This window comes from Corapipo altera, unplaced genomic scaffold (assembly GCF_003945725.1).
Source record: "Corapipo altera isolate COAL_440 unplaced genomic scaffold, ASM394572v1 56, whole genome shotgun sequence".
NCBI classification, from domain to species: Eukaryota; Metazoa; Chordata; class Aves; order Passeriformes; family Pipridae; genus Corapipo; species Corapipo altera.
In genome coordinates, this window is record NW_020884896.1 from 4,788,578 (window position 1) to 4,804,049 (window position 15,472).

General features: G+C 47.6%; 1 protein-coding gene across 1 annotated transcript in view; it reads left to right on the forward strand.

The window, feature by feature from the left end:
* HPSE2 (heparanase 2 (inactive)) overlaps positions 1-15,472 on the forward strand; it is a 110,095-nt gene that overhangs the window by 77,676 nt on the left and 16,947 nt on the right. Inside the window, exons 5-6 of the mRNA XM_027648261.1 lie at positions 7,401-7,448; positions 14,746-14,839. Coding sequence (XP_027504062.1) covers positions 7,401-7,448; positions 14,746-14,839 — 142 coding nt within the window. The remainder of the gene's footprint in view (positions 1-7,400; positions 7,449-14,745; positions 14,840-15,472) is intronic.

Consider the following 15,472-nt stretch of genomic DNA (forward strand, 5'->3'; position numbering starts at 1 on the left):
GGTTAATGCGTGGCTAAATAACATGGAAGAGAAGAAACGTGAGGGAAAGCTATTAGGAAGGAGAGGTGCTAACACGTGTTAGAGCTCAGAACATTAGGTACAAAATGTAGACTGGCACGTCTGGGCAGATTTAGTTAGAGGCTTTCATTACCTATTGTTCTTTGGCTGCTATAGCCCAGTTTTTGCCACTGAACACTCACGAACAGCAGGGTGTTACCTCCAACACAGCAGGAGCTGCTGTGCCAGCAGGATAAGGGCTGGCAGTCACTTTTGCCCACGCTAGACTGGCTGTTGTTGGTGCTCTGTGCCTGATGCTCTGGCCACTCTGAGACCTGAAATTGCTGAGGTAACCAGAGAAGTGAAAATCTTTCTTGTCTGAAGCTGCAGTCTTTATTCCCCATCCCGCAGGTCTCAAAGCCACCAGATCTGGTGCCTCCTTGGATATCTCTGCCCTATTTCCAACCTCCTTGCTGTTTTCTTGATACTGCTGTCACCATTGTATATGCACCCCCTGGTCACAGAGCCACAGTACCTCTGGCCAGGTGGCAGAAGCAGGTGAGAAAGCTCCCAATTTTCGGTCCTCCCCTTGCAAGGCATGAGAGTTTCTCATCCTTCATGATTTTACTGCCTTCTGCTCCTGGTTTGTAGTACTGGTGGAGAGTTACCCACCCATCTGGGTCGCTTGGTCTCCTTTTGGTGATGATGTCATTCCACAGTGGTCTGAAAGGAGCCCATAAATGTAAGGAATAATGTTTGTCAGTGGTGGTGAATCCATTCCTCCCTGCAAGCTGTGGATATGCTAGGGTTAGGAAGGGGCTTGAAGATGATGTCTTGGTTATCTGTGGGCAGCTCAGGTAGGGGTCAGATTAAAACCTGACCCAGTCCTCAGCCCTGCTCCCTGCACCAGAAATCAACCCCAGGTTCTCTATGTGGCAGAGAAAATTGTTAGTTTATAGCCCATGAAATGGCACAGGTTGTACACTTGGGTTCCAACAAAACAAAATCAAGGTGCTAAAAATGGGAGAGACTTTGGTAGTATTTCTATGATGACTGCCCATGCCTTGTGCCTCTGCCATCATGAGGATGAAGAGGGTTGTGTCTATCTCAGCAGTTCAGGCATTGCTTTTTACCCAAATAGCAGCCAAAGACAGTGTATGGACAGAGCTTGTTTGTTTAAATTCAAGTGAGAAGGAGAAATAAATATCTGGAGTAGGTGGTATCCGGCAGAGGGAAGGACTCTGGGTGAACTTCAGAAATGAATGTAAGCATTTGTCCTGTCCTCTTGCTGACAAGGACTTCTGCCATATTTGACACAGGGGACTTGTAAGTGCTGCATTTTTTAGAATCTGTTTTGGTTATTTGGCTTTCTTTAGAAAGTACATCCTTGCTGTATTGGTTTAAGGCTCTTTAGTGATGTTGCAGAAGCAAATGTGTCTCAGTCAGAGAACCAGAAGCTTCAAACTTACTCAAGCTACCACAAGGCTGTAATAGGACACTCAATAGATCCAGAGCAAGAATTTTGTGCAAAACTTCAAGCCACAAGACAAGGACCTTTAAATTAATGATGCAATGGGAGGAGGAGGTCACTGCAGCATGAACTCAAGCTCTGCTAGCATTGAACTTATAGCTGACTCCATTCATAAATACATTGAAATGAGGTGTGAAGGGTGAGATGAATCATTTTACAGTTGGTTATATAGCAGGGTCAAGGAGTTGAGATACAAGCAAAGGATATAGCTATTGCTCTTTTAAGAGGAAAGAGTTAATATAGTTGTTGCTGCTGAAACTTAATTTGATGTCTGGAATGCCAAAATCGTGGTTGCCTGCATAGGAAGAACAAAATGGGTAAGCAAAGACATAGATGAGATTACAGTACTGTCTAAGTACACACTGTACTTTCATTCTGATTGCCATCTACAGTCTTTGTCATTTCATCTCAGAAAAGATATAATAGAACCAGGAGGGTTACAGGGAAAGGAGCTGAGGACGTGCATATAGCTTTGCGATTTCTTCACGTGAGAAGAGACTAAATAGGCTATGTCCCTTCAACTCAGAAGAGAGACGGCTTGGAGGGAATGTTATTGAGGTCCACGAGCCTGTGAATGGGGTATTTTGTCCACAGTGCAGAAAGCAGTTTGGAAGGAAGCTTTGGAAAGGAGGAAGCTTGTTCCCATGGTATGCGATTGCATTGTAGAAGTCATTGTCACAGGGTATTGTGGAGGCTAGAGGTAGATTATAAGCTAACAACTCTCTCTTCCACTTAAGTACCCACTTAAGTCCCTGGAGTGCTGAGCTGCCCCCAAGGACATAAAACCCTCTTTGCTGGAAGGCTTGTGCAGCCCTACCAAAGATCAGGTTGGTTGAAGAAAGGTGATGCCAAGCAGATGGAGAATACAATATATCATCAGATTTATACCTAGTTCACACCAGACTCTTATTCCTGGAGTGAAATTCTTGTCTGAAATATGGCACTTCAGGATAAAGTCTTTGCAGCAGTTGGCATGAGTGGGGTCTAGTACCTGTCTCAGCTCCTGTAGGTATTTGACTGTTCCACTGGAACCCGAAGGAGTTGGTAAGTGAAGCCTGTGCCTTAGTGCCCCTCACCAACCAATTCAGGCACAACACGAAGTTGTTTCTACCCATTACTGCTGGTTCAAAGAGCAGAGATCTGCCACCCAGCTCTAGGGATCCACGAGGACACCACAGGCAAGCCAGAGTTGTTCTTACATTTGAGGCTTGCCAGGGGTAGGGTGTCTGGTTATTTTGTAGTTCTCCAGGGAGCAACAGATGAAATAACTCATGTTTGTGACGTCCAGCACTCAGGAGTCAATGAGATGCTAAATCATCTGGGTACCTCTGCAATAACAACTTGTCTCCTTGCACAGCTGCAATTCCTTGTTACAGCATCACCTTTTCTTTTTTCTTTTTTTTTTTTTTTGAATTTAAAGGATGACTATCTGCAGTCACCTGCATGGAAAAGAGATTTCGAAATGCAGATGTCTCTTTAATGAGTCAGGAATAGGCCTAGGAAGTTACAGTTGCTGGAAGCTGGAGCCAGACATATTCATATGAGAAATAACACACTTGGAAGCTAATTAACCATGTGAGCAATTTACTTAAGGTTGCAGTAGGTGCTCCATGACTGACAAGTGTTGAATCAGGACAGGAGAAGCATTTGAGAGATCTGCCTAAACTCAAGTGAAAGTTGTGGTCCCAGGAGATGTGGCTGTGGGAGATGCTCTGGAAGAGGTCAGATTTGGCCCATAGTTTCCCAATATAGAGTTTTGGTATCAATATCATCTTGTAGTGTTGCAGTCCTTCTACTCCATTCTCCCACAGCTCATGAATGACCTTTGAGCTAAGTCCCACCTTGTGCTGGTATTACCATTTCTGGGACAGAACTGTGAACTGTTTGAATGACTGAGCAATACTGAATTATATTTTTCTCAGTTCTAGCTCGACACAGAGCCCCACAAGTAGCAATAGTGGCATGGGATGCTGGCACATGGGCAGCTGCAAGGGTAAGGAGATGGACATATCATAGAATAATGGAATGGTTTGGGTTGAAAGGGAACTTCAAGATCATCCAGTTCCAAATCCCCTGCTATGGGCAGGGACACTTTTCACCAGACCAGGTTACCCAGGGTCCCATCCACCCTGGCCTGTAACACTTCCAAGGATGGGGCATCCGCATCTTCTCTGGGCAGCCCACTCCAGTGCATTACCATGCTCACAGTGAAGAATTTCTTCCTAAGATCTAATCTAAACCTAGCTTCTGTGAGTTAGAAGCCATTATCAAGCTCAGTGACCTTCTCTCATCCTCAGTATCACAAACACCCTACTCAAAGCTCCTATTCCTCTGCGTGCCTCTGATGTATTCTGCTTTCCCACCTAGAGATGCTGCCCCAGCAGATTCTGAGGACTGTTTTTGAAGACTTTCACATGTATCCAGATTTCTGATATGTGAAAATCCAGTCAGGCAAGACCTGGGGCTGCCACCCATCTGAATTACAGGGCATCGCTACAGCATTTTCCCTCATCTCCTGCACAGCATGGGCTGAGCTTGTCCCACGGATCCTGGGAGGGATTTACTGCACATGCACTGCAGGGTCGATTGGTGCTCAGAGAGAGAGCCCAATGTGTAGGAAAATGGCAGATTTACTGTGCCAGCCCAACCCATCTGTGCAGCACATGTGCAGGGATCTGAGCTCTCCCGGAAGTGTCTGGTTCGCCCTGCCTGCTCTGTGCTGCACACATGGAAATTGCACAGTCCAGGAAATCCCAGATAAAAATGTCTTAGCACTGGTCATTTTGACCGTCTGGATCTTCACTGGCCTCAAAATCTGTGGATGGAGCAGCACAGGTGCTAGAGGAATAAAGGGATTAGTTAAATCTGTGTTCCTAAAATGAGGATATTCAGATACCTGTACTTTACTGCATCTCCACCAGCTCTAGGCTTTCATCTCTTGTTCCTGCAGTACCACTTTTTGGCTGCTGAGCTGCTCTAGGTTCCCTTTGGAGAGTAGAGACCATTTCCCAAGTCATCTGGGGTGCTCCGGGAACAACTCCATCTCTAAAGCAGGACTTGAAGATATACCAGGAACTTTTGAACTTCATCTTACAAAAATTTTAATAAAAAGAAAAAGAAAGAAAACAGAAAGGAAGAAAAACAGACAAACAAAAAGATAAAAACAGGCAAATTTTGGAATTTGAAACTGAAAACAAAATTTGAGCTAGATATGCATCTTTTATGGTAAAATTTGAAAATTACAAGAACTAACTGATTTATTTTGCTATTATGGAGGTGAAAGAGGAACACCAAGCAAGTCAGGGCCTTTTCTGTCCTGTTTTTAGTCTGCACTATGATGCCTAATTGATGCCTGTGTCCTAGAACGACATTTTCTTGGGAGTTTTTAACAAGAGGCCAGTTAGCTTCCCAGAGACATGGGAGAGGGGACAAATGGATATCCTGCTTCTGCTGTTCCAGGGATGCTGGTGGTTACACTGAGAGTTTGCCTTGCTTTTCTGTCCCTGCTCAAAACCACTGTAGAAGTCCCAGTTTGCAGCGGGGCTCTAGGAAATATGGAAATGGCAAGGAAAACAGGAGAATGTCTTCCTCCAAGCTTGGTCTGCTCATGGTTTTGGACTGTGAGTGGAGATTGCCAAGCTGAGCCTGAAGAGGCCATTTAATAAAGTCCAGGATGGTTTATTTTCAGCCAGAATGTAAAGCATTTGAGTTTAGAAAGCAAGTTGGGCTAATCATCAAACCCAATTGCAACATATTGATTTTCAAATCCAATATAAATTGTGTTCATAATTTCAGTTTAGAGTTCATTATTTCACTCTTGTGCACTTCATACCTTACATTTTAGGCAGCAGTCCCTGTACAGAGCATTTAAAACCTGGGAGTTGGTTTTTTTGACTCTTTTGGCATATTTCTGCAGACTTAGTTTTATAGAGCAGCAGCCTCTCCAGAGCAATATTTGCAAAATCCCCTTTTTGCCAGGTGCCCAGTGTGAGTTGTGGGAAGCTCACACTTCTCCCTATGGCTGCACTAGGGCTGGTCCAGCTGGTCTCCTTGCCCTGCTCAGCTGCAGAGGAACTGTCCCCAAAGCATCGCCCTGCCACTAATTTTCCGGGCCTGACCCTCAAGAGAGATGTAAAAGCATTTCAGAGAGGCTTTTACATCTTTTACAGAGCCTGGGAACTGAGCTCCCAGCACTGCTAGGCAGCAGAATTGGGGATGCATCAGTGCTACAGGAGTTTACATGTTATTGTTTTTCCATTTCTAATTGTATCTCTTCCCTCTCTGGCTGCAGGGATTTATTATTGCTTCCTTTGCCAGCATCCTCTTATGCTCCACAGGGTTCAGCTGCCCTTTTGTCCCAGTCTATAATTGACCATCGTCATTAATTTAAAGTCAGAATGATTGTTTCCAAGCTATATTTAGCCTGAAGCTTGCTTGCTCCTCAGACCTGATTAGAGGCTCGTGTGCCGAAAAGCTGCTGCTTGTCCCTGCCACGACAACTAGTCTGATAGAAGGTCTCATCTCTCCTCACAAACCTTTCCTTTCCTTCCCCGCCCTTGGCCATGGGGTTCTCCTTGGGAAGTTGGGGTCGCTGGACCCAACACCACTCATCCTATGTACTGTGGAGTCAAGACAGCAGTGACATTCCTGCTGGGTTCCCAGGATCCTCGTGCATCAAATGCAGCCCAAGAAAATACAGCATCATTTCCTTTCTCAGCATATTCACTTGCTCAAGCAAATGTCTCCTGTCATGTGTGCACGTTGTCACTTCCAAAATCATTAGCCACGCAGTGCACGTTGCACTCGTGCACAGAAAACGTGCCTGTCCAGTCAGTGTGTGCCTTTATGTGTTTTCAAATCTGTGCCCCTAAACATAAGAATATAAGAACTGATTGAGCTTCATCGTGGGAGCTGCAGTTTCCCGAGGTGCAGTTTGGATTGCTGGACCAGGGAGCCAGGGAGGCACCCCTGCAGCTGCAGAGGAGCTACATATGGTCCCCAAGATAAGGAGTTGCCTTGGTTTTGGGATGAGCAGTGTAAGCAGATATACTTGTGTAGCCTCAAGTCTGACTCAAATAGGAGATGGGTATTTCTTAAAAATATCTTCCAGATGGGTATTTCTTAAAGATAGTCGAGTCAGAAGCCATCAGGAGACTAATACCTAGATAATAACTCACTTTAACCTTGTCCATTGAAGTGCTGTCATCAGTTACAGGAATGGGGCAAACCAAAAGTGCACCCAGGTCAGAATCCCATCAGCTTGCTAATAGCCAATGCCAAAGAAAGAGTCAAAAAAAAAGGAAAGCATTTAGCAGTATTTGTCCAGCTGTTCCTCCCTTCCTCCAGAACTCAGGAGTTTCTTGAGCTGGAGGTGGCACTTTTGCATCTAATAGCTTTGCTGGGTTTGTTTCCATTTTAGTCCATTTTTCCAGTACTTGCTTTAATCCAGGCAAATATCTCCTCAGCTTAAAGACACTTTAGGGGAAGAAGTATCTGATTTTAAGATGGACATTTAAAACTTGTTCTTTAATTGCTATTGAGAGTTGTTACAGTCACAGAACTTAGTACATGCCTCAAGGTCTTGTTCCTGAAATGCTGTCTGAAAGCTCTCTCCACCTGTCCCAAAATGATGCCCAGAGCTCTGCTACAAGTTGGATTTCACTCCATTGTTCTCTGCTGTGCTTGCTACAAGCATTTGTATTAAGTAGAATTTATTCCTTCCATTTAAGAACACAAAGGCTTCATTAGAAAGTATTTGTGGGTGCAGTTGCCACCTTTTGTATCCCATCATGTAGGATGGGCATTGGTTTTTTTAAGGATTTCCCCTGTGACAACACTGGGCTTATATTGTTTCCTCCTCTATTTCCCATAGGTTCATGAAAGTGGCTGGAGGCACAGTGGATGCTGTTACCTGGCAACAGTAGGTATTCACCATTCCTTCTACTTTCCAGCACTAAGTGTAGTGATTGCAGATGCTGAGGACAGAGCTCATGCCCTCTCTGGATGTCAAAGGGGGCAGATGTGCTACGGCCACCTCCTCTGTTCTTCTGCTGCATTTAAATAGGTGAAAGAGGCTCTGCCCTTCCTTCTCGAGCCTCTCAAACAGTTACAGGAGTGGATGTGTTAATCTTTACCTCTGCAGTTGAGACATAGGCTAAAAACACACTGCCTGCATGCCTGGCTTGCCAGATCGCTGGAAACAGGACTCTGCACTGGACTGCCAAGTCCCTGGAGGTGGCTAGGAGGACAGGCAGCTCTGAGGGTGACCTGAGTAGGGAAAACAGGAAGGCAAAAGCCTCATGTGACAGATGCATGGGGCTATCTGAAAGCCCTTTTCCATTCACCCCAATCACTGTCTCCTCATGCCTGCTGGCATGAAGCTAAACTGGTTCGTCCAGAGGAGGGAGAGTCAGATCAGTCCAGTGTTCACATATAATGCCCCAGCCCCCTTTCTGTTTTGTAAGGGTGTCCACAGACACACAGCTGTATCCTACACTGCAGATGGAGCCCCAGGAGCAGATATCAATGGAAAGGGGATGAAGATCCTGGCCCAGCTGGGGCTGACAGAGAAATGCTGATATCTGACTTTCCTTCTTTTTCTTACAAGTGCTGCAGTTCAGAAGATCAAAACTCTGAGCTGTAGTTCTGATATAACAAGCACAAAGTAGAGGAAAAGGTTTTCTTATTTGAGGGAAAATTCATAAATGTCTCTTTCCTCCTCTTATTTCCACCTGTCCCAGTCTGCATGCTGTGGCCAGAGGTAGGGTCCCCATCAGGCTGTGACTCTCTGCAGGGGGAGTGCAAATGTCAGTGCAAAGATGAGGCAGTGTGCAAGCACAGCACTGACCACCGAAACTGATAGCAAAAGGGTTTGTGGGGCAGGCAGGACTCTTTCCTGCCTCGGACACATTTCAGGGATAAGGATTCACTGGACCAAAAAAACTGTGGTGAGACCACCCTGTTCTCAGAAAAACTGAATTGCTGCCATGCTGGGTTAAACTTCCCATGCAGGACACTGGTCTTGAGCATGGGAGCCAGGGCCTCAGGTCCAAGTTGTGCTTGTGTGTGCTGCTCACCCAAGCTGGTTCTTCACAGTGACCCTTCATGGGGTGCTCGGGTTGCCTTGCTGAAGTGCAGCAGCAGGGTTTGTAAAGTCCACCTCTAGTAAAGGCCTTTTGGAGACCTGCTCTTAAATAGACCTTGGTGGGTTTAAAGTTATGAGGTTTTCTTGAAAGTGCACCCATGGTCTGTGTGTCAGTGTGTTAAACTTGGAGGGTCCTGCAGAAGCATCTGTTGGCATCTCAGGGTGGTTTATAGCCCCAGGCATGACCAGCACCCAGTAAGTCCCGTTCCTGGAGCTTGGCTTGCCTCGGTGTGGCTTGCTTGGGTGTTTAGCTCCTCAGGCTTCCCTGCCAGGCAGCAGCAGCTTGCTGCAATGGGAACAGTGGGGTAGCAGAGGATTTGGAGCAGAATTTGTGTTACTTACAGGCTCATGCTGTGCAATGATGATCTATCTCTCTGCTGGGAGTTTGCTTTTCATGATTACACGATGTGCTGATCGCATTTACTTAGTCCAGGATTTTTTTTTCTGCAACGGGACTTGATCACTGGGCCAAGCCCTTGGATGAGTTAAAGGAACAAACTTCCAGGCTTCAGATGTGGAGTTTCATCTGGTGTGCAGGGAATCTGCCTGCACGGCTGCTTTGAAACCTTTTCTCATAGGATCAGTGGGAAGTGCTGATGGGCTCTGGTGCTGAGCAGCCACGCTGAAGCAACAGCCTGTGAGCAGGAGGACTGGTGCAGCTCCCCACAAGGGTCGGCAGAGCTGAGCTGCTGCCTGCTACCCATTTCCACTGCAGCATAGGAGCTGCTTCTCCCCCAGCCAGGGTTTGCAGCTCTGGAGATTGCACCCGTATGCGATTGTGTGGACTGGCAATAGCCACAGCTTTGAGCTGGGCTTCTGTACTGTTTATGAATAAATGTCAAAACAGTGTCTCATCCCTCTGCTCCAAACAGCAAAACAAAACAAAACAAGTTCCTTTGTATCCAAGAAGAAAATTATTAGCAGGAAACTAAACTGCTGTCTAACTTCAAGTATGAATATTTTCGTTCCAAACACTAACATTCTCCTGGGATATTGGTTATAAATTTGTCAAATCTGTTATTCCTTTGAATAGTCTGTGCTGCATCCAGAAAGGGAATTGAGAAGGGAATATATTGCAGGGATCCCTGTTCTCTGTGTGAAAATAGAATTTATCTGAAATATATCTGACAGAAAAGAGACACTGGGTGGAAATAAGCAGCCTCACCAGCCTTTCTGAATATGGTTTCACTTAGATAAGTAACTCAGCATATGTGCCTTCCTTCAGAAGTAAAGTGTTGCTGTAGAGGGTTGTGTGAATGGCTTCGAAGTGCTCAGGGAATTACACTGAAGGAGGTTGTGACAGTGGCTCCAAGAGTTTTGTCATTTCACTGGTGATTTCGTTTATGTTTTATTATGAGTAACTGCAGACCCCCTCAACCTTTGGATGTGGGTTTCCACTGCTCAGAATCCTCCCCACAGCCATCTCTTTGCTCTGCGCTGGTGTCCTCACACATGGTGAAGATTCATTGCCCACTTAAAGCTGTAGCTGCGCCCTGGGCACACTCCCTCAGTCCGTACAACTGGTTTTCCATTTGAAGTCTTGCGCAGAACTCCAAGTTTGGCATATTTAATGGGAAAATCCTTATGCAATGCTGCCTCTGAAGCACAAATCCCTACTACTTACAGGGAAAGTAAATATTTGAACCTTCAAAGTCAGTGGACATCTGTTCCTGTGGCTTCTTGGGGAATGCCATGTTTTCTTCCAAGATAGAAAGTCACTTTTCCTATGTGGCAAATCAGAGTTGCCAGACACATGTGTGAGATGTTGCTTAAAATGCTTTTGGCTGGCTTGGTTTGGGTGACTTCTGACTTAGTCATGTTGAACATGCAGATGGAGATGCTCACAAGCAGTAGCACAGGACAGATTTCCCAAAGGTTCCAGTTGCCCAGCGTGTGCACACACACCAATGCATATACCAAGGGTATATATATGGGCTCGCATCAGCCTGTTGGGAGCTCAGAGTGCAGTGTCTTCAGAGGCTGTGCCTGGAGGAAGGAGCTGGATGAAGGAATTCCTGACTCATCTCCACCTGTAAATAAACCTGGTCAGGCTACAGCTTTGCCCACTGGACTTTCATCCTCTTCACTGTCTGATGGAGGGAACAGTCCCTGGCAGCATCATGGCCTGGGCCACCAGCACAGTCCCAGGCAGTGCCAGGGCATGACTGGGCAGATGGCATGGGCCAGGGCTGGCTCCCAGTGGTAGGAGAGGCAAAGGCATGTTGTTGGGGCAGAGAAAGGCATGAGTGTGAGTTGTACCTTTGGGCCAGAGAGCAGCCCCCAGTCTTTCTTCATCAGTGCACTTACTAGTTGACTGGCACATTCTGCCTCTCCAGTGGGAGCAGTGGGGCAGCCCCATGTCCTGTGCTGCATATGGGGGTTCTGTCCTCTCCTTGGGAAGATGCTCATGGATCAGGGCCATCTGTCAGCAGAGGTGTCTCATTTTCACAGCTGTAGTGCCTGCAGGCTGTCATGCTAAAGGTGGGGATCTTCCCTGCTTAGCGTCCCCAGCAGGCAGATGCTCTAATCCCTAGCAGACTCTCCCTGTAGCAGCAAGTAACAAAGTAGATCCGGAAATTCCTGAGCTTTGGGAAGTGGGCTTTAATGTAATTAACTGCAACAGAAGAAGAGGTCAGATAATAGGGGCAAAGGTTTCTCTTTAAAATGAAGGAGATGGTAAATGAAACCAGCTGCCCAAGAATCAGTGCACTGCCTTCATTATATGCAGGGCAATGCTTTTTGGTCCCATGCAGCAAACTGTAGATCTTTCCAGAAAACCATTTTAAATGCAGCACAAGATCTGGAGGTGAGAGGACAGAGACATGTAGCCAGCCCCAGAATCGCCCAAGTGCCCTGCCCTGCTGCCTGGCACAGTCCTTCTCTGGGAGTCACTGGGGAGTTGTGTGCAGCATAGCCAGTGCCCATGGTGAGCATGCTGATGTCTCCTAGGCTTTGGGGGCAATTCTGGAGCTGCACTGTACCCAGACCATGGACAGGTCTGTCAGCCTGTGTTGGAGATGAATAGATTTTCCACGAGCTACATGTCCTCTGCCTCTGCAGAGCCTCAGCTGCCAGAGACTCCTGCCCGTGCTGGGAAGGATCTGTCCATTCATGTCCTTTGGCACTCAGACCTTGCCGGACCAGGAGAGGAGGATGTGGATAACCGTGACCCCTGGGGCTGGCTCATCTTGGCTGTCTGGGGAGGTACTTGTCAGCACTGGAGCTCTCTGCAGCTGCTGCTGGCTTTTTTGGAGGTTGAAGAGTTGTGACTGTTTTAGGGGTATTTTTTTAAAGTCAAGTGCACTGAGTCATTGTAAATATCAGCAAAGCTGCAGTCTTTGCTCCTGGGAATAATCCACGCCTAATGAGCTCTTCTCCTGCTTTAAAGGCCTGACAGTTGTTTGCATTTTGTGGATTGGTATACTGCCTTTACTGATGGTTAAGGTTTCCAAAAGGATGTGCCCTCATCTCAACAATCTGAAGCCTACAGCTGGAAACAGCTCACCCATTCCTGAATAGCCAGGTATCGCTGCAGTCCTCAGTTCCTCTCTCTTCCTCGCAAGCCATGTGCAACTGATGCCATCTTCCCTCTTCCCCAGTCTGAGGAGATTGAAAGTACCTGTTGGTGACCAAGAACTCACCAGGCAGATCTGCAAGAGATCCTTGCCATCTTACTGAAGTTTGTAATTGCCTTCATGATCTGCTTAAATACGTGAAGCGGAGGTGTTCCCCTCCTCACCCTCCCGGGAGATAGGCTACCAAAATTTCCTGAGACTGAAGCAGGTTTACTTCTGCCCTTCATGCCTCTACCAGTCTCTGTTTCTCTGCATTGTTAATGAAGCTGTCAAAAGAATGTGACCATGGCACTATCCCCGGGTATTTCTGATCCCTGTAGGGTCTGGGCTGTGTTCAGCACAGCAGCACCTTCCCAGGCTGCCTCCATGTGGTCCCCTGGAGGGCAGAGGCACCTCTGGGACTGTTCCTGGTCCTCTCCCCTTGGCAGTGGAGCTGTAAGTCAGAGAACACCTTGTGCTTGAATGAAGTAATGAGGAGGTATAGGCCTATCTTTAATCTCCAAGGGGTTTATCCTGGTCTCCAAGACCATATTGGCTTGTGCCGACAAGCTAAACCCTGCACAAAGCCTGATGTATTGGACAGGTCATACACAAACTGAGGTAACTCAGTAACTCCACCTTTTTATTGCCTTTCAGCCAGTTTTCGGCCCAGGTGATGGGGTTTTCAGTCCACAGCAGTCTGAAAAATAGTTTCTGTTCTGTTTTTAAGTGCCGTGCTAAAATCCAAACATCTGCCTTCCCCAGAGTCCACTGCTTTGTAATTTTGTCTTAAAAAGTAATCTGTGTAAACCCCACCACTGCCTGCTGCTCACAGATCTGCTTTCCTCCCGGCAGCCAGTGGTTCAATTGTGTGTAAGTGATCGAAATTATTTTGAACGCTTCCTAAATCCTCCCTGGAGTTAATATCTGCCCTTAGCACCTTTCAGTCACCAAGGATGTACAGATATGCTCTTGCCTCCTTCCCTGGTTACACAGTGTTGGGATGTACCTGGCATGTTTCTGTACTTCTCTGGGGATGCAGCTGGGACCGCACACCTGGGGGAGGGTTGACAGGGGAGGTTCTTCTTGTTTAATGCATTTGCAAGTTGAGCCTGTAATGCAATTCTGCTCTGGGACAGTTAGTGACTTGGAGCAGTGAGACATAAAAATCCTCTCTGAGCACTTGTGCATGTTGCACATGTGCCAGGTGCTCTGGCTGAGGCTGAGTTAGCCCACAGAATCCTTTGGGGATGCTCCTGCATTCCAGCACCCAAGTGAAGGAGCCACTACGACTGCTACAGCTGCTCACCATTGCAGATGAGATGCCTGTTATGGAGAAAGCAGCCCTGGAAAGGTGAATTCACTTTTCTTCAGACCCCAGATCTTTAGCCCATTTTGTATCCTAACACTCATGGCTGCACTGAGGTCTGCAGAGAAGGAAAAGGGTCTGTGTAACTCTGGTGAATTCTGAGTGGATGTGGCTCCAGTGAGGGATGGGAGGCAATGACTGAGCCCCACCAGCATAGTCACAGGTGCTGTAATTCCTGGAACCCTCCATCCCCCCAACATGGCTCTGACATGCTCTGGGGCTAGCTGTGTTGAGCAGCTGATGCACACTGCAGAACTGGGAGAAGGTTCAGAAAGCTTCTCTTGCAAAACCTATTTATCAGCTAAAGGATCATTCCGGGGGTGTGCCAGTGCACGCTGTAGCAGGCATCCTGGGGTACCTGCAAGGCTGGGAGGAGCCTCTGGGATATGTGCAAAACCTGCCACTGCTGCTTGCATGGGGTAGAGATGACAGCCCAAGACACTTCTTCAGAAGGAGCAGGTTGGGATTACCTCTAGCCACAGGGTAAGTGCACTCTGGGACAGATTGCTTCTCCTTATGGCCTGGAGCCAAGAGACAGTATTGAGGCATTCCAAAGCCTTCCTCTCACACTTAGATGATTCACATAGGGATGGGTAGCACTATAGCTATGCTTTATGTAAGCAAGCACATGGAGAGCAGGAATAATCCCCATGTATGGGAAATGCTCCCTGGCATTCCCAGACCAGAAGGTATTTCTGTGAGAGCAGGATTTCCTCTGCAGGTAACAGCCACGACATTTCTTGAGCGGGGGAATCAGTTGCAGATTTTGCTGGAAGAGCAAGCAGGAAAGGTGCAGATGGTGTGAGGGGGCTGCAAAGCCTTTGCAGGTGGCATTTTGCTCCCAGCCTTTGGCATTCTGCTCCCAGAATTTCACCAGCAAAAGTTAAGAAATTGCAAAACTTTCCATGATTCCTGCAGTGCAGGATGCTCAGCATTTAGGGTGTGTCCACCTTATGCCCTGTTTTGGATACTGAAGCATCTGCCAGACACAGGCATGGCTGAAGGGCCAGGGCAGGACAGGGTGCAAGCAGAGACTCCCCCAGAGCAGAGGAGGCTTCTTGTCATGGTACAGCAGCAGGAAAGGAGGGCATGGTTTTGGGGCAGAGCTACTCCCAGCTGTCTGATCCTCATCTTTTTATTTTCCTTCCAGTTACTACATCGATGGTCGGGTGGCCAAAGTGACTGACTTCCTGAAAACGCGCCTGTTAGACACACTCTCTGACCAGATCAGGAAAATCCAGAAAGTACGTGAGTGGAAAGGGTCTGCAGGGGTGAGGGGACACCGTGCCCCTGGTGCCTGGCCATGGCACAGCTCATGGTCAGGTACAGGGCTCAGCGCTGATGCACTCCCAGGGGAGTTGGTGTGGGGTGGGGATGGAGGATGGAGGATGGCTGCTGGGGTGGCTGTGCTCTCAGCCAAAATGCAGACAGCCCTCATGCAGGGATGGGGGAAAGACCAGGCAACACAATGCCTGGCCCCAGGGTGGGATGTGTGGTAGGTTGTGAGGGAAACGGCCACGTGCTGCAGCACAGCATGGGCTGTGCAGGTGTGCTGGGATGCAGGCTGGAAGCACAAGGCAGGGGCAGAGACAACATGCAAAGCCCTGCTAAGGCAGCTGACTGGCTTGAGTGTCCCATCTGTCTGTTCCTGAAGGGAACAGCATATAATGAGGGTGTTCTCTGAAACTGGCCCCCCAGGACAAGGGGATGAGTGAGCAGTCAGGCAGTACCAAACCATCCCAAGCACCGCCGGTGCCCAGCTTGCTCAGGAGGGGTCTCCTACTGCCATATCTTGCCCCACTTGTTCACAGTGCCTGAAAATGTTGCTTGCAAAGTAGTGACAGTTGCATTCCCAGAGTGACTCTCACTAGTGGAGA